The sequence below is a fragment of the Pogona vitticeps genome, chromosome 5 (assembly GCF_051106095.1).
Source record: "Pogona vitticeps strain Pit_001003342236 chromosome 5, PviZW2.1, whole genome shotgun sequence".
NCBI lineage: Eukaryota > Metazoa > Chordata > Lepidosauria > Squamata > Agamidae > Pogona > Pogona vitticeps.
Genome location: NC_135787.1, coordinates 42,202,564 through 42,224,100, shown reverse-complemented (window position 1 = coordinate 42,224,100; position 21,537 = coordinate 42,202,564). Strand labels below are relative to the sequence as shown.

The 21,537-nt window shown below is 39.5% G+C and overlaps 1 protein-coding gene across 4 annotated transcripts in view; it reads left to right on the top strand.

Annotated features, from left to right (window-relative positions):
• The window catches only part of SLC10A7 (solute carrier family 10 member 7), a 183,361-nt gene that overhangs the window by 123,634 nt on the left and 38,190 nt on the right, over positions 1-21,537 (top strand). For 3 of the 4 annotated variants that reach the window (XM_073001590.2, XM_020783017.3, XM_073001591.2), the window contains 3 exons: positions 5,183-5,266; positions 17,676-17,841; positions 20,705-20,756. In XM_073001590.2, the coding sequence (XP_072857691.2) occupies positions 5,183-5,266; positions 17,676-17,841; positions 20,705-20,756 (302 nt within the window). Of the gene's footprint in view, positions 1-5,182; positions 5,267-8,460; positions 16,765-17,675; positions 17,842-20,704; positions 20,757-21,537 lie in introns of those variants that run through there. The other variant, XM_073001593.2, reaches the window with a different exon arrangement.

The window sequence follows — 21,537 nt, the reverse complement described above, 5'->3', positions numbered from 1 at the left end:
GGACTTGGACTTGGGGGTTGAGATTCGGGACTTGGTGCCAAAGACTGGAATTAGGATTTTTGACTTGGTGCCAAATTCTTGGACTTGGACCCAAAGGCTTGCCAACATTCCTGCCTGTCACCTGTTTCCTTCAAAATGTCTCAAATGTAGTAGGTCACTGTGGTAGAAAAATGGCACCACTGCTAAAAGTACGCACAGGTACTCTAGGTGGCAAAATTTGTACTTCAGGTCCTGAAAAACTCAGAGGCATTGTCCTCTTGTGAATCTGGAATATTGCCACCTTACCCCAGATTTGGAAAAAGTGCTCATCAGAGAACCTTTTTCTGAGGCCTAGCTTTCTGCTTCTTGGTCACATATAGCTTCAGATAAAGAGCACAGAGACAAAACAGGAAGAACAAACAATATTTATAAATGATCCAAAGGTGATAAATTAAAACAGAGTACCATATTTTTCCTCGTACACGACCCCCAATGTATAAAACGCCCCCTAATTTTGACCCTTGATGGAGGCAGAGGAGCAGTTAATGGGCAACTGCTCCTCCACTTTCGTCTTCTTCTGCTGCTGCTGTCTCCGCTGTCTGTCGAATCACCTTCTCCAGTGCAAGTGCTGGGGCTCACCTCCAGCTCACCTCACTGCCTTGTCCCCTGCCCTAAGGAGAAAATCACTGCAGGAGGTGATCGTTTGCCTCCGCCTCCTTCTGCCTCTGCCACCAAAGGGGACAAGACGCCAACGTGAACTGGAGCCCATCAATCCCACTGGAAATTATGATTGGACTTGTGGGGGAGGCAGCAGCAAGAGGCGCCCAAGCGCATGTGACTGCTCCTTCGCCTCCATCTCCGTCTCATCCTCCTCCTGCTGCTGCCTCGGGGCCACCGGAGGGGACAAGCCGTGCACTCTGGAAGAGGCAATTGGACAGCAGCGGTGGTGGCAGCAAGGGGCGCCTGAGCGCACAACCGCTTCCTTCCATGTATAAAATGACACTCTAATTTCCTCTATTTTAGGAAAAAGTGTTGTTTTATACACAGAAAAATACAGTAATATGTGAGTCACAAAAGACAAACTAGAATCTCAGTAGAAAAAGTAAAACAGAGAAGGGCAAAATAGGGGAAGGCTTTTACTGTATATCTCCTCCCTTTCCTTGCTGGTTTCATGCTGAGTCTTGAGTTTATCATATGAGCTTTAGCCTGTTCTTAAAGGACTGTTGTGCCACAATAAACCTGGTGAAATAAAAACTGATTTTGGGTATCAGAATTCTCACCAAACTTCCTTTTTTTTTTTTTTTTTTTGGCCCCTTTCTCTCTTCCTCCCCCTCTCTCAGTCACTATATCCTTGAATCATGCTTACTCTTTAATCACCAAGTTATAACTTGAATGGTTACACAGATTACTTGGCAACCACATGTGTTCCAAAGTTTCCACTTTAGTAGAACAGTTCGACTGTTGGCTGGAGTCAGCATTCTACCCCCCCCCCCCAAATCCCTCTAAAGCAACCTAGTGATACTGCAGAAGAAGAAGAAAAATGTTTATTCATAGCAGTGTACATTGTTCTCCAACAGTTTGGGTGCTTGTATGAGATGGAAGACAACTTTTAATATTCAGTCTATGAGTGCCAAGTTGGAATGGTTTTGGTCCATTTCATAAGATAGCTTAATCCAGTAAGCTTTCATACTAGTTTTAGTGAATTTAAGTTGGTTAAAAAACATAGTTAAACACAATTGATAGGCAATAGGACAAGAAGAAATCAGTTGAAATGGTCATATTATACTCTTTCCAAAACTACTGCATTTTTCTTCAAAAACCACAAACCTCCATGTGTGTGCTGTGTGTTGCTTGCAATTTTCTGTTCTCTGTAGTGCACAGGTCACAGTGGTAGTACCTGAGCTGACATTTAATGCTTCCTTGGCTGATTTCTTCATGTTATTGATATTCAGTCACTTATCTTTAATGTCTTTAATTTGTATCAATTATTTTGACAGAAAGATTTTGCTGTATTCTTAGAATGAATATTTAGCTGCACTTTTAAAAGCATACGATTGTGTGAGATGAAGCGGAAAGATGGCAAGGTGGAGAATGAAAGATGAGTTGTAGTGTTGTACATTTGGTAACTATTCAGCGGTGTTTTGCCATTTTGCCTGTTTTGAGTATTGTGGTAAACTTCTTAAATGTACAGAAATTACAATTATTTTAGCTGTCCTTTCCATTTTTCTGTATCTCAGTACAACTTCATTTAAAGTAAAAGCTTACTAAGCAGTTGTTGGTTTCATTGTTCATGGTGTATATGTTGTAGTATATATTAGTTTCCTTCTACTTACAAAAGTATATTTTTCCCATCGGCTCTGAAAGTAAAATAGACTATTTCTTTAATGCAAGCAGTCAGGTGGATCAGAAGATAAATTCATTAAGGGTCAAGATGTTAGCAAAGTGTGAAGTTTATTAAATTTGCCAGCTTCATTTTCTATTTTAAAGGGGCTCAAGGTGATATATGAGTCTTTTGACAATCACACATAATTAGAGCAATTAGTGCAGCCTGTTATACTTAGCACAATGTGGCAACCCTTTGAGAACACAAATATTTTAACTTCCTATCCGAAGCACTATAGAGAGGAAAGCATACTGGTTTCTCAAGAGAAGTTCCATAAAGTGAACATCAAAATACAGACACTGACAAGTTATTTTTAAAAAGTAATTAGTTATGGTCACATAACTCCACTGCCCTGAAAAAGAGTTCAAAAACATTATACAGTGGTGCCTTGCATAGCGACGATAATCGGTGCAGCAAAAATCACTGCAAAGCAATTTCGTCGCTATGCGATTTTAAAAAGCTGAATCATTAGAAAACTATTTAAAACACTAAAAACAAATTACAAAAACAACATGATTGAAACAGCAGGTATTAAAATCACTCAGTCTTTGCAAAACGGGAATAAAACCAAATTTGTCTGATGATTGTTTTTAAAAGGCATGGGAAAATAAAATGACAGTGAGTAAAAAAAATTGCAGTAGTTGCAGGATGATCATTTCCAAGCATTCCCAAGACAGGGCTCTGCTATGGGTTGTCACCACCTAACTTTTCCTTATTTGCTATTTGCCTACTTTCAGAATGTGGGAGTAGCAGAAGAAGGGTCCCTGACTGATTTCATTATGTGGGCAAACAGGTTTATGTGTGAAAGCATGGTCTCTCGGGTATCCAGGCCTCAAGCCCTGTAGGGTTTTAAAAATAAACAATTGCATTTGTAATGGTGCTTGAAAATGGAATGGTAGCCAGTGAAGTTGTATCAACATTGGTGTGATGTTTAAAAAAAGTTAATGAATTCTGTATTCACCTGAGTTCATAGAGATGTCCTATTGTAGACTCCATACGATTCTACGTGATTAGGGAGGATACAATCTGGCCAAAATATGTCAACTGTGCCTTAAGGTGCTTAGCATAGTAAATGAGGGATTGCAATTTGAATCAACTCATATGAAGTGTTTCATCTTGACTCCATTGATGCAACTCTGGTGTTAAAGCTACGAATACATTTTTTTCAGAGGAATTTAGTTTGGCCAAAGAGTTTCAGGAGACACTCATCATAATCTCATCCTCTCAGCATTGTGCTGTGAAATTTGCCTTCGTCAAACAGACCTTAAAGATTTATCTATCTTTCCCAGTACAGTGGGGTCTTGACTTGAGAACTTAATCCGTATTGGAAGGTGGTTCTCAAGTCAAAAAGTCTGTAAGTCAAGTCTCCATTGACCTACAGTGTATTGAAAACCGATTAATCCCATAACAGGCCGTTTTTGTTCCATTTTGTGTTTTTTCTGGTCTGTAAGTCAAATCTCAGTCTGCAAGTCAAACCTAAATTTTGCGGTCAGAGAAGTCTGTAACTCAAAAAGTCTGTAAGTCAAGCCGTCTGTAAGTCAAGGGTCCACTGTACCATTTAGTAGAATGTAATTGGGGGGCTATGAGAATAGTAAGAACCCATTTCAATAAATTATCAATGTAATCCTCTTTGAGAAGCATGCTCACTCAGTGGTGCGTGGTGTGGGATTTAGTGAATAATGGAGTCTAGTCTTGCTAAAAAAAAGAAAATTAAGAGAAAAATCAGTTCCCAAGTCCTTCTCAAAACTGCCCTAGCTAGCACCCCTGTAGTAACATTAAATGTCTGGGTTTCCCAGCTGACCAGACATAGCTGGAAGAGGAGCAGCTTGGAAGTATTAAGGGTCAAGAGGGAATGGCGTGAATCTGATGTCAGCAATTCTTTTCCACCTTGATGTGCTTTAGAACAGGAGCAAGCAAAAGTTGCTTGCTGCCTCTTGCATTTGTGCAGTTCCTGCTGCCTCTTGGCTATCCTCATCTAATTTTTTTTCAGCAAACGAAAGCTACTGCTCTTGGAAGCCTCCAAAATTACACCTCTCTCACACACACATCTTAATGTATACCCTCTCAATCTTTTAAATTAAAAACAGAGGTGGAACTTCCATCTCATTCAGTTTTGTTTTGAGGGGAGGTGACAGTTCTGAGGAACAAAATTCTGACCCCTTCAGCCTCCCCTCCACACTTTAGGAGCACTTTGATGCTAATTCCAGCACTGAAAAATTGCATGTCTAATGTATTGCAACTGTACAGAGCAGGACAAATAAGAGATGCATTCATTAAATTTTTTTGGAAAGACATACAGTGGTCCTGACCCAGCAGTAGTTATCACCAGTTGATTTATGTGGCCCTGCCATAGTCAGTGACAAGTCACTAGTTCTTTGCAGTGAAACTGTATAGAGCATTTCATCTTTGGGAATGGTTAATTAACAATGGCTGTGTATGTTGATTGCATTATTAACTACTGTTATGTATGTTGCTTGTATTACCTTTGAAGAATATCCTTATTTGATCAATATATAGAGCCTGTAAAACTAGGGAATATAATCATTTATGCCTAGAATTGCCTTGTGTCTCTTTTTTGATGCAGTTATATATGTATATGTCCCAACTGCTTTAGGTTCAGTGGGCTAAATCATTAGTCCCCAACTAGAGTAGACCCACCAAATGAATGGAATTCATTAAGTCAACACCTGTAAATCTATTTAATTCAAAAGATCTGTGGGTAGTTGGGACTAACAATTGAATTCTGCCCTATTATCTCTAAAAGTTGAAGCTCACTCATGATTATGTGCCTGTGTTGACATTGTACATTCTCTTTTATAGCTTGGATCTTCATCCTCTGTGCCTTTCTCCTCTATATTCTCACAGCTGTTCATGACTGTTGTAGTTCCACTCATAATTGGACAGGTACGTTTTTTAAAAAAGATATATATGTGTGTGTGTGTGTGTGTATATATATACATATTTCTTATATTGTAATCTTTGAAAGACAGGCTTGAAAAAGGAGTCTTATCTCCCAGGGAAGACTCTTTGGATAGAGAGTTTAGTAAAGAAGAGGTGGCACCAGAATGCTTCTTAAAGCCATGCTGATTTTAGTTGCAACAGAGCAGTTGTCCTTCACTCCAGCTCCCCAGATATATGCCTTTAACATGTCAAAAAGAGAGGGAAGAAACTGGTATTACAAATAAAAAAGGAAACCTTAGAGTGAACATTTTCCAAAGATGTACAAGTATATGTGACTTGATTACAACAGATTTCCAAAACAAACAAAAGAAGGTTTCTCTTCCATGGTCTTTGAATACAGAAAATATTTCAGATGTTTAAATAAGCCTAATAAGATAATAGCATGCCATCAAGTCAATTCTGACTCATGATGGCCCTCTTCATGGTTTTCTAGGCAGAGAATATGGTTTACTATGCCCTTTTTCTGGGGGCACCCTGGGGATATGTGGCTTGCCCATGACTCCACAAGTTGTCTTTTCTCACAGGAGGCACGTTAAAAATGTATGTTCAGTTTTTCTCAAATATTATCTGTCATGTAGCACTGTGGGCTGTATCTACATTTAGGCATATCCAATAGATCTCTTGAAGGAAACCTTCCTGCTTCCCACAGTAGCCTGCCATCTACTCAAAAATGCTGCAGAGTCAGGCAGTCCTGCTGGGTGGAGTGGTCTTTAATGCAGGGAAGCTAAGGACCCCTGAAAATTATAAGAGGAGACGGTTTGATTTTTGGGGCGCTCCCACTTCCTTTGCTCCATAGTCTGTGTCATTCACCAGGGTCATTCAGTCCTCTGTACAGCACTTTTTGCAGGTTGGAGAGGGTAGGAATGTATATCTGTTCTTATTTTATTCTAGCAAGTAAGAACAGAACAGTTTTCTCCTCACCGCATGTGATTACAAGAACATTTCTGCATGATTTGGATTTGGGGATTTTTTTGTGTGTGAAAAATGTGCATGTAGGGTTTTTGTGAAGAAAAACACAGGTATTTTGCAGGAAAATATCTCTGTATTTTGTACCAAAAATCCCACATCTGTGCAAAGTACAAGTTTTTGCACAGAATTCAAGTGGTTTGTATAAACATACTTTTTGGTAATACTGGTCAGAAAAGTGCTGATCTTTTCTTTCAAGCGAAAGCAAATCCGCAGCCATCAATGTGTTTTTGAACTCAGTGTGTTGAGACACCTTTTCCAGCAAGGGCGTGAAAATTTGTGAGCATTCATTATATCCTTAGCTATGTGGAAGATTAATCAGAGAAGCTGCAGGTCAAGGTCTAAACCTGCAGTATTACTTTTTGGACTACATATCCCACAATCCCCCAGGTAGCATAGTTGCTATTTCCTGACTCATTATCCTTGGGGCCAAGTTAGAAACATTCTGCTATTACAGTGAACACTATCCCGTGTAACTCCACTAGCCTACTAGGAATTACAGTATATCACTGGCAGAGGCAGAATGCTGCTAATTAAAGAGTCCTGAGCATGATTTTGGGTTTCATGAAACTCACACTCGACCTAAAATTGAAGCAGGGACTCTTCAATTAGCTGCTGCTGGTGCTACTACTGTCATCCCTGCAGTGCTGGCAGAGCAATGCAATAGGGTTTTGGCCACTATATTTAAAACATGGTATTTACTTCTAAAACTTTTCCAACATAGATGAGATGGGGATTAAAAAAACACTTTTCCCTCTTTTTCCTCTCTCCTGTGTATTTGCAGCTTTAGTATCATCTCTTCATCACCATTTCCATGCCTTTTCCTCCTTGTATAAAATCTACAGTTCAGGAATCCTGTCAGGAAGAACGATGGCCACAACACCGAGTGACCATTTAGATTTGTTTACATGACAGATTTGGCTACATTACTAAAGGGAAAGAAAATCCTTCCACTGCCTATACTCTTGATGAAGGGGGGGAACACAGCCATATTTAAAGGAGGTGTACTTTCCTCCCAATGCACTCCTAGTCCTGATTAAAATGCTGGTGATGATGACATACAAAACCTTTAACAGTCAAAGGAGTGCCTGCCCCTATGTATTCTTGCTTGAACATTGACCTCTGCTGAGGAGGCCCTCTTCTATATCTAAAGATTGGGAGTAGACATGGGAGATTCGTCTTCATCTCCTAGCACACGTGGCTAGCCTGATTAACGTTCACCCCCAGAACCCAACAATCCACTTACAACACAACACGCGTGACCCGTGTCATTGACAACACGCCAATCACGGCAGTATCCTGCCTGGCACTGCCCCACCTCCCTGCTCGGGTGGCCACTTCAGCAAGGGAGTGGGATGACAAGTCTCCCCACTCCGCCACACATTCCCTACCCCTGCTTCCCTGACTAGATCCCCTACTCACCAGCTGGCGCGCACTCCTCCACTTCAGCTGTTCAGCCAGTCTCTGGCAGGAGCACGGGCTTCCTTACCCCGCCACCTTGGCTGATTGCCCACTCAGACCAAGGAGGCAGGACAGGGAAACCTACTAGAGACTGGTCAAAAAGCTGAAAAGGAGGACTAGAGGCATGTGCTCCAACTGGTGAGTGGCTCATTGGGTGGGAGAAGGAAATTTGTGTTACCTGTGGTGCCACGTGTATGAACCGGCATGAACCTCTGAACCAAGGTTCATGGCCATCTCTAAATGCCATCCTATCTTCATGGCAAATTAAAACTTGCCTCTTCATACAAACATGAGGGCCCAGTGATCATATCTTCGCTCTGACTTGGTGGATTATGGGGTTTCTTCTGATTCCTTTTGTTCTGTTGAGCCTCCCACCTTCAGATCTTAGGAAATAGGAAAGGATATAAACATTTTAAGAAATAAATAATATATTGCCTAGACAACCAGGTGACATTCTTTGTCTACCTGTGTTAGGCCCTTTTTTCACTGTCGTCTCTTACGGTGTGCAAGATTTTAGCCTGATGCTATTCTAGTTACAGTAATCTGAGTATCTGGAGAAGAATAAAGGTGTGGATGTGCATTTAGATGTGAATCTTTCTTGTTTTAATTCACTGCCAGAGAAATTTCAGAAGGGAACCGCCCTCAAAAAGAGCCACGAAAGAGAGGCTTTGCTGTGGATTTTTCTTGGATGTTGGTTGATATTGTTTCAGTTCAAGGTACAGATGGGTTGGTGTATGGAAGTGAGAGCTGGACCGTAAAGAAAACTGACTGCTGAAGAATTGATGCTTTTGAACTGTGGTGCTGAAGGAGGATCTTGAGAGTCCCCTGGACTGCAAGGAGAACAAACCTATCCATTTTAAAGGAAATCAATCCTGAGTGCTCACTGGAAGGACAGATCCTGAAGCTGAGGTTCCAATACTTTGGCCATCTCATGAGAAGAGAAGAATCCTTGGAAAAGACCTTGATGTTAGGAAAGTGTGAAGGCAAGAGGAGAAGGGACGACCGAGGATGAGATGGTTGGACAGTGTCATGGAAGCAACCAATATGAATTTCACACAACTCTGGGAGGCAGTGGAAGATAGAAGGGCCTGGCATGCTCTGGTCCATGGGGTCATGAAAAGTCGGACACGACTAAACGACTAAACGCCGATGACAGATGGGTTACCCTGTGGCTGTGATAATAAAGGCAGCTGTTCAAGAACCACAGTGATGCGTTGGGACAATTTTTTACCAATACAGGACAAAATATTTTTCCACAAATCAGAGGAAGAGTTTTGTTAGTTCCTAAGTCATAATGCGGTCTCCTGTTTGTGTTGTCTCGTTTTAACAGGGAAGTGACAGGTAGCAGAAAAATGAATTGCATGGCAATATTTCCCTTCCCTTTTCTGATGTCCTTCTCCCTTCTCTAGGCTTAAGTGCTTGTGACAGACCTTTATTTTATGTTTTATTTTAAAGAGTGATTTATGATTAAAAGTTAATGAAATAGAATTTTCACAGTGCTTTTATTATATTCTACCAGTTTGAACATTTTTCAAAGCAGCACACCAAAACCCACTGTTCTCTATGAATAAATAATAAAAGCCATGTCTGTACATTATCATTCATGCATTCTGTAGTCGCCCATTGGTGATTTGTTTGCCAGCCTGAAGTGGGCACTTCATATTAAACAGGCCTTAACTAAAATTCAAATTAGTTATCACAGTTGCACCCATTTAAATTATAAACATACAGATGTATAAAACAAAATAATCTGTGCAGATCTGGTAGGCGGGGAGGGGGAAGAGATCTCACAGTCCACAATCAGAAACACATTGGGGAGTCTGATTTAGATACAACGTTTGTGCAAACGGATGGTGGAAGGCGGTTTTGCCATTATACAGTTTGGATCTCTCTCTGTATCTTAGCCCAGTGGTAGGCAAGCTCCAAAGGTCAAGGAGTCCATTTCCCATCCCTGAGACCCCCCAAAGAATTGCATGACCTGCAAAGTGGCATTTTGTTTTATGTGTTGTTTTATAAAGAATGTGGCGGGTTTCCTCAAACCATACTTCGTCACAGCTGCAGGAGTTAGCAAAAATCTCCCAGCCCTAATAGACAAGATGTGCCCATCTGTCTATACATTTCCTGCCCTGACAACAATTCTATTGGACAATAATGGGAAATGTATGTCAGTAGTTTCAGCAGCATTTATGTATTTATTTGTGTGCCACTTTTCTTCCCATAGGGGACCCAAGGTGTCTTGCAACAATTAAAACCATACAGTGATAACAAATCAAAATACTATACAAGGCTATTTATTAAAAAAAACAATTAAACATTGATCAAGAGTAAAAACATTTTTTAAAAAAAAACATTTTAAATATCTAAGTTTCATAAATGGAGTGTTCCCTAGACCCCCACTTCTTGTTTAAAAGCCTGCCTGTAAAGGAAGGCCTTTGGCCCCCTTCCCCCTTCCCCTTCATCAGACAATACAATGGGTCACCCTCTGCAGTGTGTTCCAAAGCCAGGGAGTACAAAGTGAATGCGTTGCTCCAAAGATGTTTAGAACCAAATTCCTGCAGGTCCAAATCACCCCTTCTTGCATTATCCTTCCTTGAGAAATGGAAAGCCTCTGGCTTGAATCCTCACTCTCCTTTTCCACCCAGACCGACAAGCCAAGATGGAGGGGAACGAAATAGTTTCAGGCAGGAAAACTGCTTTGAAGATACAGATTTCAGACGTTCCTGGCACAAGGGTTCACAGTCTATGAGCTTAGGTTTTCGCTGAGGCCCAGACATTATCCTAGAGCCTGAATTGGTTTCCATTATTCCTGGATCTCATGATGATGATCCAATAGACTGGACCACATCCTCAGCAGAGACCAGACTGTTGGTCAGTTTGATGGTTCTGATGGTACATGGATAAATAACTCACTAGTATAGTACTATGGACAAGGAGTGGTTGCAAATGGCAAGTAGAAGAGAGCCCTATGGGTTTGCTGTCTTTAGCCTGAGCCAACTTTCTGTCATTTTAGTACAAGCACAATTCAAAGTGCAGCTCCAGCTGTTGATAAAGAGGACCAAATAAAGAACTACCAGCTAGAACTTCTTCAGTTCTTTTCTGTCAACTAAAAAATACGCAAAGGAAAAACTGGAATAATTTGCTAAAGAGAAAGCAGTGTACATTTAAAAACAGAACTAAGACTGCAATCCTGTATGCCCTAAATAATAATCATAATTGTGTGCCAACAATTCTGACTTACGGTGACCCTTTTCAGGGATTATTTAGGCAAAGAATACTCAAAAGTGGTTTATCATTCTCTTCTTCTGGAGGTGCCCTTGAACTGTGCAATTTGCCCAAGGCTACACAAGTTCGCTCTTCTCCCAGAAGGCACAGTGGGAAATCAAAACTCCCAACTCTTTGCTCCCCAGTAAATTTAATTTAACTGAGTTTGTTTTACTTCTGAATATAAATGCATAGGAATGACCCATAGGATTACTTAGCCAATCTAAGTCCTTTTTGAGTGTTCGCTGTTCACACAATTACATGAGAAGACAATTAGGTTTTTCAGTCACCTAATCTGCCACCTTCTGCATGAAAGGGAAGTTCTAAGTGAAGAACCTGGCATGTATGTGTAGATCAAAGCTTGGAAGCGTTGCTTTTTTAGATTACAACTCCCAGAATTCTCCAGACCACATGACATTTAGTGTAAATTCTCTACTTTATTTTTAATTCTGGTTATGCAAGTTTTTTAATAATGTGAGGAGCACAGGCACATACAGCATGCTCCCTCCTTCTCCGTTTTGGGGGTGGAGCTGGCATCAGGGACAACCAAGAAGGTAGAGCCAATGAACTTCCCACGTTTCTCCCTGATGTATTTCTAATTTCATGAAGACTGGATGTGCTCAAACTGAGCTATAGTTTGACATTTAAAGAAAGAAAGCTGCTGCCAATTCTAAGAAACATTTTCAACTAGAATAGATTTATAACTTTAATCCATATAGAAGTGGCCTTGTGTATAGCTAAACTTCAGCTGAATTTCAGGAAGAAGCAGTAATCTTCTGGGAGACCAACACTGCTGAAAAGCTGTTTGGAAAAATTGAGATGACAGATTAACAGCATTCATGCCATAGTTCACTCTTATCTGACACTTGACTTTAACTACAAACAGATGAATTCTCCATAGGAAGGTAAACAAAGAAAAATATAATATACTTCACCCTAAAACTGTCATGAAAGATTTTGTTTATGGAGTTTCATTGCAATATTTTTAGTGTTAAAAAAAAACCTGAAGTTTTAAAATTGGCCTTAGATCCTTCAAGTGATTCACATGCAAGAGCATGGGTACTGCTCAATTAAATCTAACTATACGAATACATTGCGATTTGTCTTCTTACTGTTCATATTATGAGATGTAATTGATAAGTACATACATTGATGAATATAATGTGTAGAGACTGATGAAAAGAAGCAGTAAGCTAGAGTCAACAGAATCAAAACTCTAGTGAACATTTGCCATTTAAAGAAGGGTATAGTCTTACTCATCCATCTCTTGAAAATGGAGTTGTTATATAAGAATATTAGCTGACTGGATAGCTCAATGTATTAGGTATCTGGCTGTGGAGCCAGAGGTTGGGATTTTGATTACCCACTGTTTATCCCAGAAGAGTCAGATTGTGTATCTGGGCAGGCTGCACAGTCTCACCATGCAGCCAGAAGAAGGGAATGGTAAGCAACATCTTTTTACTCTCTACCTGGAAAACCCTGGAGAGGGTTGCCATAAATCATAATAGATTTGACAGCATGATTGATAAGAATATTACTTACCAATATTACAATTTGTTTTTAAAACCTTTCATTGTTTTGCAGTCTTTTCCCCTTTTTTATCAGAGCAGAGAGTAAAAGAATTATGGAAATTTATTGGTGTTAGTGTGTGCTATGCAGTTTATTTAACTGAAGCCCAAAGGTCCTTCTTTTTTCATGAAAAGCCAGTCACAACATGGAGCAGAGAAAGGGCTAAGCATATGTTCCCCTCCCATATATCTGGTGCAAGGTGCTACTTCTTGAGCTGCTTTTGCATAAAATGGTACATGGGTTTGGATGTAATGCAAAGTTCAACTCTGAGATAGATACAACAGGTACATAGAATGTCCTTTCTAAATTAACATGTTAGAAAGGTTTCAAATAATAATGTAAATAAATCAGTAACACATAAATGCAGCAGTTTTTACATTCCCTTGCTGTTGGCCTCAGATGCCTTTGTATTTGACCACATACAGCGGTGCCTCGTTTAACGAGGATAATCTGTTCCAGCGAAATTGCTGTAGAGCAAAATCCTCGTTAAGCGAAAATAAAAAGCCCATTGAAATGCATTAAAACCCGGTTAATGCGTTCCAATGGGCTGAAAACTCACCGTCCAGCGAAGATCCTCCATAGGGGCTGCCATTTTCACTGCCTGTAAAGCGAGGAATCCGTCCAAAAACACAGCGGGGAGCCATTTTACACAGCGGGCGGCCATTTTGAAGCCGCTGATCAGCTGTTTTAAAATCATGGTAATGTGAAGAATCGGTTCCCGAAGTAGGGAACCAATCATCGCAAAGTGAATTGTTCCTATTAGAACATTGTTTTGCGATCGCAAAAGCGATCGCAAAAGTTCATCATATAGCAGTTTTGTCGTTTAACGAAGCAATCGTTAAGCGAGGCATAATTGTACCCACTTTACTCCCTGCAAATGAGTGTGACACAGGCATGAAGCACATGTTGCTTTGTGTGCAAAGCAACTGGAAAACAAAGGTTGCTGCATCTAAATGTAGTGATTAGGAATGTTTGTCTCCGTGTCTTTGTTGTAAGATAAATTTTGAGACTGTTGTTGTTGTTTAGTCGTTAAGTCATGTCCGACTCTTTGTGACCCCATGGACCAGAGCACGCCAGGCCCTCCTGTCTTCCCCTGCCTCCTGGAGTTGGGTCGAATTCATGTTGACCATCTCATCCTCTGTCGTCTCCTTCTCTTGCCTTCACACTTTCCCAACATCAGGGACTTTAAATCTAAATTCCTTTTTGGTTAGAAGAGGACTCTTGAGCCAGAAACAGTTCAAGAGTCTTTGCTCTAGAAGAACTACTGCAATGTGTGGCTGAGCCTGTTAGTGTAGAGTCTCCTGTTCAAATGGCACCTCAGCTTATGCATTGAGCGATCAAAATACCCATCCTCATTTTCAGTCAGGCAGTACTAATGCTGGCTTATTGGACAAAGCTTTGGTAGGAATTGTTGAGAAGAGTGCATGAGTCTTTATATCAGGTGTTCTCATTTATAACAAAGCACTCTTGTTCGCCCATCTTGTCTCAGAGGCTTGGAGCATCCAAGTATCATCCATTAATCTTTTCTTATTCTAAATCCTAAAGAATAGCTGTACAAATTCCCCAACTGATTGATTATTTTGCTGCTAGAGTAGTTCTAAATTATATTGAGCCATGAAGAGATTGTAGAGCCTATTTCAAATAAACCCCTTATTTTATTGCTGCATCTCATGAGCATAGAATTTGAGGCATTTGAAGTAGGGGGGATTTGAGTACAAATAGATGCTGGTGTTCCTTTTCATGTATGTATGTAGGAATGGAAATGCTATGAAATATATTTATCTTTAACAATACTAACACAGAAAGAGTTGAAATCATATTCTGCCCACACTGTTATGTTTTCCAGAAATAATGGTATTCATACATCGTATTTACAAATTATCTTTAGCTGTAGCAATGTTCTACATTAATTTCTTACTGTACATTTCTGTTAAGAGCAATTACAGTGAATTTATGCACTAATTTGCAGCGTCAGTTTGGACTAAATCACTCAAAAGACACTGTTAGCCATGGCTACGCAAAACCCTTATAGAGTTGCTTCAGTTTTGTTCTTGGGTATCTAATCCAAGATGATTTAAGTTGAGTCTCTCTTGTGCCAATGGTGTATCATTTATATTGGGAGGTAACATGACATCTCTAGCACCCTGAAATTAGTATGTAGCATGAAATTGCCGTGTTATTTCAAAAACACCACATTGATACAATCCATTGGGGCATTTCCTGAGGTCTTGTAACATCATGGCTGAAAAATTAATACAAATCATTGCTTGTATCATTTCCTCCAAGATAAATGTGTTGCTCAAAATAGAAAATCGTCAAAAATATCAACACAGCCATATCTATGCTGAAATAAATAGCTTACTTTTCTACCCGTGAATCTTTTCAGATGGTTTTAAAAAAGCATTAGAAGAACATCAAATCATATTAAAATATTCATACTTACAGTATATTGATATATTTCACTAAAGTGCATTTTACTGATCTCACTTAACAAATTACACAACATCTGAAGTGAAACCAATGAAGACAGGTCAGATCTTTGCAGGAAAAAAACCTCACAAGAGACATATTTGTAAAACATAACCCCACAGTACAATGAAGCTGCTCAAACCTGGTTGTTTTAATGTGTAGAGTGGGAGGTCTCTTAGGGTAATTCCAAATAATATCTAGCCATTGAGGGTGTCAAAGCTGAAATCAAGATTTTGAATTTAGCCCAGAAGCTAAAGTATAATCATAGAGGGTATAATCAATCTAGACTGTACAGGATAGCTATTATATGTGATCTACACATGACTTGTGATTAGTCCTATTTAGGAGTTATGCAGCAGTAATTGAGATCAGTTGTATTTTCTGAATTGTCTTCAGGGGCATGAAATGTTTTGTACTAGTCAGGTTCAGACTTTAACCAAGCCATATACAGTGGGGTCTCTACTTAAGAACGTCCCTACTTAAGAACAATCCAACTTAAGAACAGCTCCATTTGCTAAATTTTGTTTCTACTTGAGAACAGAAATCCAAGATAAGAACAGGGGAAAAAAACCTTTCCTGCTCTTTTTTTAACCTTAGGTCATCTTAGGTTAAAAAAAAATTCTCCCCCTCGTGGTAGAGTACGTATTAACCAGCTTTGCATTAGTTCCTATGGGAACTAATGCTTCAATGTACGAACGCACCTCTACATAACAAAAAAACAGCCAGAACGGATTAATTGGTTTTCAGTCCATTCCTATGGGAAATTTTGCTTCAACTTAAGAATGTTTCAACTTAAGAACACCATTCCAAAACCGATTAAGTTCTTAAGTAGAGGTTCCACTGTAGTTTCTATGGACGGAAAAGAGCAGATACAGATTAAATGGTTTTCAATGCATTCCTATGGGAAATGCAGATTCAACATAAGAACTTTTCAACTTGAGAACCACCTTCCAATACAGATTAAGTTCTTAAGTAGAGACCCCACTGTAAACAGTGGCCAAGTTGCCTGCTTCCACAAAAGAGGTGCAGTTAAAAGATGGTATTCCTGGTCATCTCAATATCTAAGAGCAATGCCGGATCCAGGAGCACTTTCAAGCTGTGAGCTTTCTCTTTTGAGTCTAATGTGATTCTATCGACAAGAGGCATGTCCCCTATATACAAGTATGCCCCATATCAGCATGAACAATTGTTAGTCCTAATTAATATAGATCCACTTATTGTAATTGTGTGGTATCAAGTCAGTCCTAACTTATGGTGACTCTTTTCAGAGTTTTCTAGGTAGAGAGTATTCAGAAGTGGCCCTTATTCTGGGAGCATCTTGGGACTGTGTAGCTTCCCCATGACCACACCGTCTGGCTCTTCCAGGATTCCCAGTGGGGAACTGAACTCCCAAACCTCTGTCTTTGCAGCCAAATACTGTACCTACTGTAACTCACTGAGCTATCCAGCCAGCAGATCCACTGTATCAATCGCTAAATAGTAAGTCAGTACTACCACTGGCAGGCAAGGCTTATATGGTCTCCTTTGGTATTTATTGTGCTCACATAATGAATGTCTCCCTAGGGCTATAATTTTATGTAGATTTTGAACAACACAAAATTGAATCCTCTAGAATGCTGATTCCCAACCTTAAGTCTCCAGATATACTCAGACTACAACTCCTAGAAATTCTGGCCAGCACAGCCAGGAACCACTGCTCTAGAATAATTCCCATGGGAAGTACCATCTTATAGAACCGTCTCGTAACTGCCAGTCCACAGTCTAGAAAGATACTACAGCTGATAGTATCAAAAGATCAAATCTCTAGTTCTGGAAACAAGTGTTCTAGAAATTGGTATAAATAAGCTAAGCATTTCTACTTTTCCTCCATCTGTGAAAGGAGAATAAAAATGGATAGAACATCTAATTTCACTTTCAAATTCCTGAGTGTAAACAAGTTGCACCAAAGATTGCAGACTTTTTCATCTTGCGTTATTCCTGCTATTCCAGAAGCATGCAACTGGCATTTTGTCTTTGGATTTACAAAAACTCTGGATCTTCAGATTCTGAATTATTTAAGCTCCCACAACACATGCACTTTTGCTTTTCAAGCATGAGTTATAATTTAATTAAAAACTTCTGGTGCATCACTAGCTATTAAAATATTTAAATGTTCCATGGATCACTTTCGATTATCTACTCACATGAAATTCCTGAAGATGTCAGATTTTTAAGATTCCCAAAGTTACACTTGGAATTGTCTGTTGATGCAAAGGGGACTGTGATAATTACATACATCCATTAGTATCAGCAGAGGAGATAAACTTTGGGGAGGCTTAATGGGCATGTCTCAGTGACAGCTAGCAAAGAACATTTGGCATGATTAAGGACAGATTTGAATGTACTTGAAAATATACTCTCATTATGGACACCCAGTGGAAGTTGCACTACAAATGTTAAATTCCCCAGAAGAAGAGTTATGTGGCAGGGAAGCTTTGAAATCCACTGTGGCCGTCATCCAAATTATTTTCTTCTCTTTATGTCTTTCCGCTGTCAGATTCATTTTGTGATGCCCAGCTTGGCTCCCTGTGTGTGTTGAAAAGAGGCAACCTGTTGATTTCCTTTTTTTCTCCTCCTTGTGTTTCAGATTGTTCGAAGATACATCAAAGAATGGCTTGAGAGAAAGAAGCCTCCATTTGGTACTATCAGCAGCTGCGTGCTCTTGATGATTATCTATACAACCTTCTGTGATACTTTTTCCAATCCTAATATTGACCTTGATAAGTTTAGCCTGATTATTATAGTTTTCATAAGTAAGTACCAGTTTCACATTGTAGTTCAATTTAACAGCTAAGATTTCATTCAAAGGAGCTTTATTTTCTTGCCTAGTGAGTTAGGACCCACAGTGTTTTTTCACTGAGCTTCTTTGTCTTCTTGCCACAGTCTTACATGCTATGAATAGTGGTTCTTTAGCAGTGCAGCAGTTGGGTCTTTGATTGCATTTTGATAACCTGGAGCAATTAACGTGTGTTTATTTTCCACCAAAAGAAAATGAGCTTCAATACAATGATAGTAGAATGGAGTCATTTAATATATATGTTCCTATTTGGAAAACATGTATTCCTTGAAGTGCTCAACAACAATGAGCTAAATTCTCAACTAACTTGGAATGAATGGGACTTGGGACTCTTGATATTTGGGTTTAGTAGATGGATTTAACCCATAATTCCCTTTGTGTGTGTGTGTGTGTGTGTGTGTGTGTGTGTGTGTGTGTGTGTGTGTGTGTGTGTTATGCAGCAACAACCCCACTGAAACTTATATTAGCATATGTTTTGTGATCATTGAGCATTCTTCTTTTCTTTAGATGACACAAAAAGCCACCAAATTGAAATTGCAATTGCAATAGCCTTATAGCTTTAAAAGAATTATGCTATTTTTTTTAAATGACCCCCAGTTGGTGCTTCCCAGATTTAATATAGAACTCCTTGGTAAGAGGAATTGAGAGATACAAACAGAGGGAGAATTCTAAACTATATTCTGTATATGAGGCATGTATTGGAAAATCCTAGTGTAACCTCATTTCCAAGAATGTGCAGTTACTGATATGATAAGTGCCAGGTATAATTAATACAGTCTGGTGAGACTTTAATAGAAAGCAAGAAGAAGCAAAGCTCAATATGCTTGTAAACATAAGCCTTAAAATAGCATCTAATCAACACAGGCAATGTAAATTTTATAATTTAAAGGTCTTATCCACGGTATGCACCAGTTGGGCAGTTTTCTACTAGTGAATTATTTGTGGGATGTGTTTAGCTAGAGTTGCATATGAAGAAATTTACTATTAATAACTTAGTGCTCAACAATGAAAAGGTTAAAGAGCCTGTCTAAGACATGTGGTATTGAAATACTTGCAAAATAGGTTTTAAAGGGGATTGGTGATTTTTTTTGTTAATTTGTGGTGATAGCTATGGTATTGTATACCACTGAGAGCTGTACCATCACCAGAATTTATAGGTTGTAAACTGGTAGCCAAAAATTGGTGAGAGAAGTAGCAGCGCGCTATGGTGCACGAGTGTGCCAAAATGTGCCGTCCTGGATAGCTCAGTATTTAGGCATCAGGCAGCAGAGGTAGAAGGTAGGAGTTCAATTCCTCACTGTGCCTCCTTGACTGGGGCCGGACTCAATGATCCATACAGTCTCTTCCAGCTCTGCAGTCCTAAGATTATTATTCCCTAGTATTTGTTTGTTTTTCCATGTGGCTCAATCTGGTTCTCAGGGTGCTAGTAAAAAAAAAGTAGCACACAAGCTTGATTAAATATGTGTGACCAGCAGCTTTCCAGATCGCTATGGCCAATGCTGTAACTTCCATTCTATGCAATGAAAATCCAATGGGATTCTGATCAAAATAGTTTAATATATTTTAAGTGATCTACATTTTGTATATTTTGTAAGATATGCTACTGCAATCATTTAGACGCAAGAAAATAGTTGTGTATATATATATTTGCCTGTTACTTTCTTATACAGTGGTGCCTCGACTTACGACCATAATTCATCCCAGAAGATGGACGTAACTCGAAATGGTCGTAAGTCGAAGCACCATTTCCCATCGGAATGCATGGGAACACAATTAACCCATTCCAGAAAAAAACCAAAATAAAATAAAACGCTGCACGCCCCATAGGAACACGCTGGGGCTGCAAAACAAAACAAAACACACACACACACACACACACACACACACACACCCAAAAATAAATAAATGAAGCCCCTAAGGCGCTGGGGCTGCAAAAAATAAAGCAAAACCCAAAAATAAACATCGGAGAAAGCCGCACTCTGAGACTTTAAAAAAATCACCAAAAAACAAAACAACACAGCACAGAAACATAACCCCCCCAGTCCAAACTCACCCTGCAAAAGCCACCCAGAACAGTTTTTAAAAAGCAAAAAGCAGCACTTTACCAGGCAGTCCGAAGCTTCCTCCGATCGCACTCATCCCCCGGCTGCAGCCGAGGCAGATGCTGCAGGGTCGGCCATGGAGGAGGGCGAGGCCGGGGCAAGCGGCCGGAGCACCCCAGCCAGGCTCAGCCTTCTGGCACCAGGATGCTGCCCCACGCCCATTGTATTTCATTGCTCCACTATTTTTTTTATCATTGTAACATACTGATATTTTGCCGTCATAGTCCCTACAGAGAATCTAATACATAAAAATATATTTTCTCTAAAATGACATTTGGGGGACTTAAAAATCATGATCATACAATTTCTGCAATTAATAAAAATTCACTCAAACAAATGCGCTGAGGTAATCTGTTATCTTTATCTCATGATAGAAATCAAAAAGCTATCAGTATTCAAATCATTTTCACAGAATATGAAGGTTTACCAAAGTCTGTATTACTCCTCCTACCCTGAGGGGAGTATCTGATATGAGGCAAACGAGTATTTTAATGCAGCATGATTGTGTTTAGTGCTATTGATAAGATTTGAACTGTATCAGTTGCCTGTTTGATATATTTGCAATTGATTAAATAAATAAGTTGAAGATCAACTTTGTCATTCTTAGTACATTATTTTTTCCAGTTGTGAAAAAATTGATGTACCTTTTAAAGTACATATTTGTTTGAGTCTTTTCATGTTACATGTTCACATTAATCAAACCAATTTATCTTTCAGTATTTTCGATTCAGCTGGGATTCATGCTGTTAACTTTCTTCTTTTCTACAAGGTATGTGATGGCAGTAAAAGTTCTCTGTATGACCAAACAGAATACTTAGGTGCAAAATGAAAGAAGCTTGTCCTTTCTTGTGTGGCTCAGGTTGAACCCTCAAGTTCCAATCTGTAGTCTGGGAAGACTCATGAATCTGAGAAATAAAAGCCAGGATCTAGTAGTTTAATTCCCCTGGAATTTCCATCAGAACAAGCAACCTCCCTCCCCCACCATACAGCCTCCCCCCAATACATTAGAAAGAAAAAAAAATGTGGCAGAGAACTAGGAGACTTTCTAAAGCAGGTCTTTCGTATTATGGAGGCACAAGGCAATGGAGGCAAAAGGAAAAAATGTGATGTAATATTTTATTAATTATGATACTGTGTATATACAAGTAAAAAAAACTAATACATTTTGCCACCCTCTATATGACCAAACAGAATCCTTAGTTGTGAAATGACGGAGGTTTGTCCTTTTTTGTGTGGCTCAAGTTGAGCCCTCAAATGTACTTCTTCTTTTACTGAATTTTGTTGAGAATACAGTGGTGCCTCAACCCGTAACTTGAAATGTTCATAAGTCAAAGCACCATTTCCCATTGAAATGCATTGAAATGCGATAAATCCGTTCCGGCTGTTTTTTGGTTGTATCTTGAGGCGCTGGTTCCAAGTCGAAGCATTTGTTCCCATAGGAACGATTGCAAAAGCGGTTAATCCATCCTCTACCACTAGGGGAAGTTTTTTCTTCTTCTTTTAACCTAAGATGACTTAGGTTTAAAAAAGGGCATGAAAGGAAGGAGGGA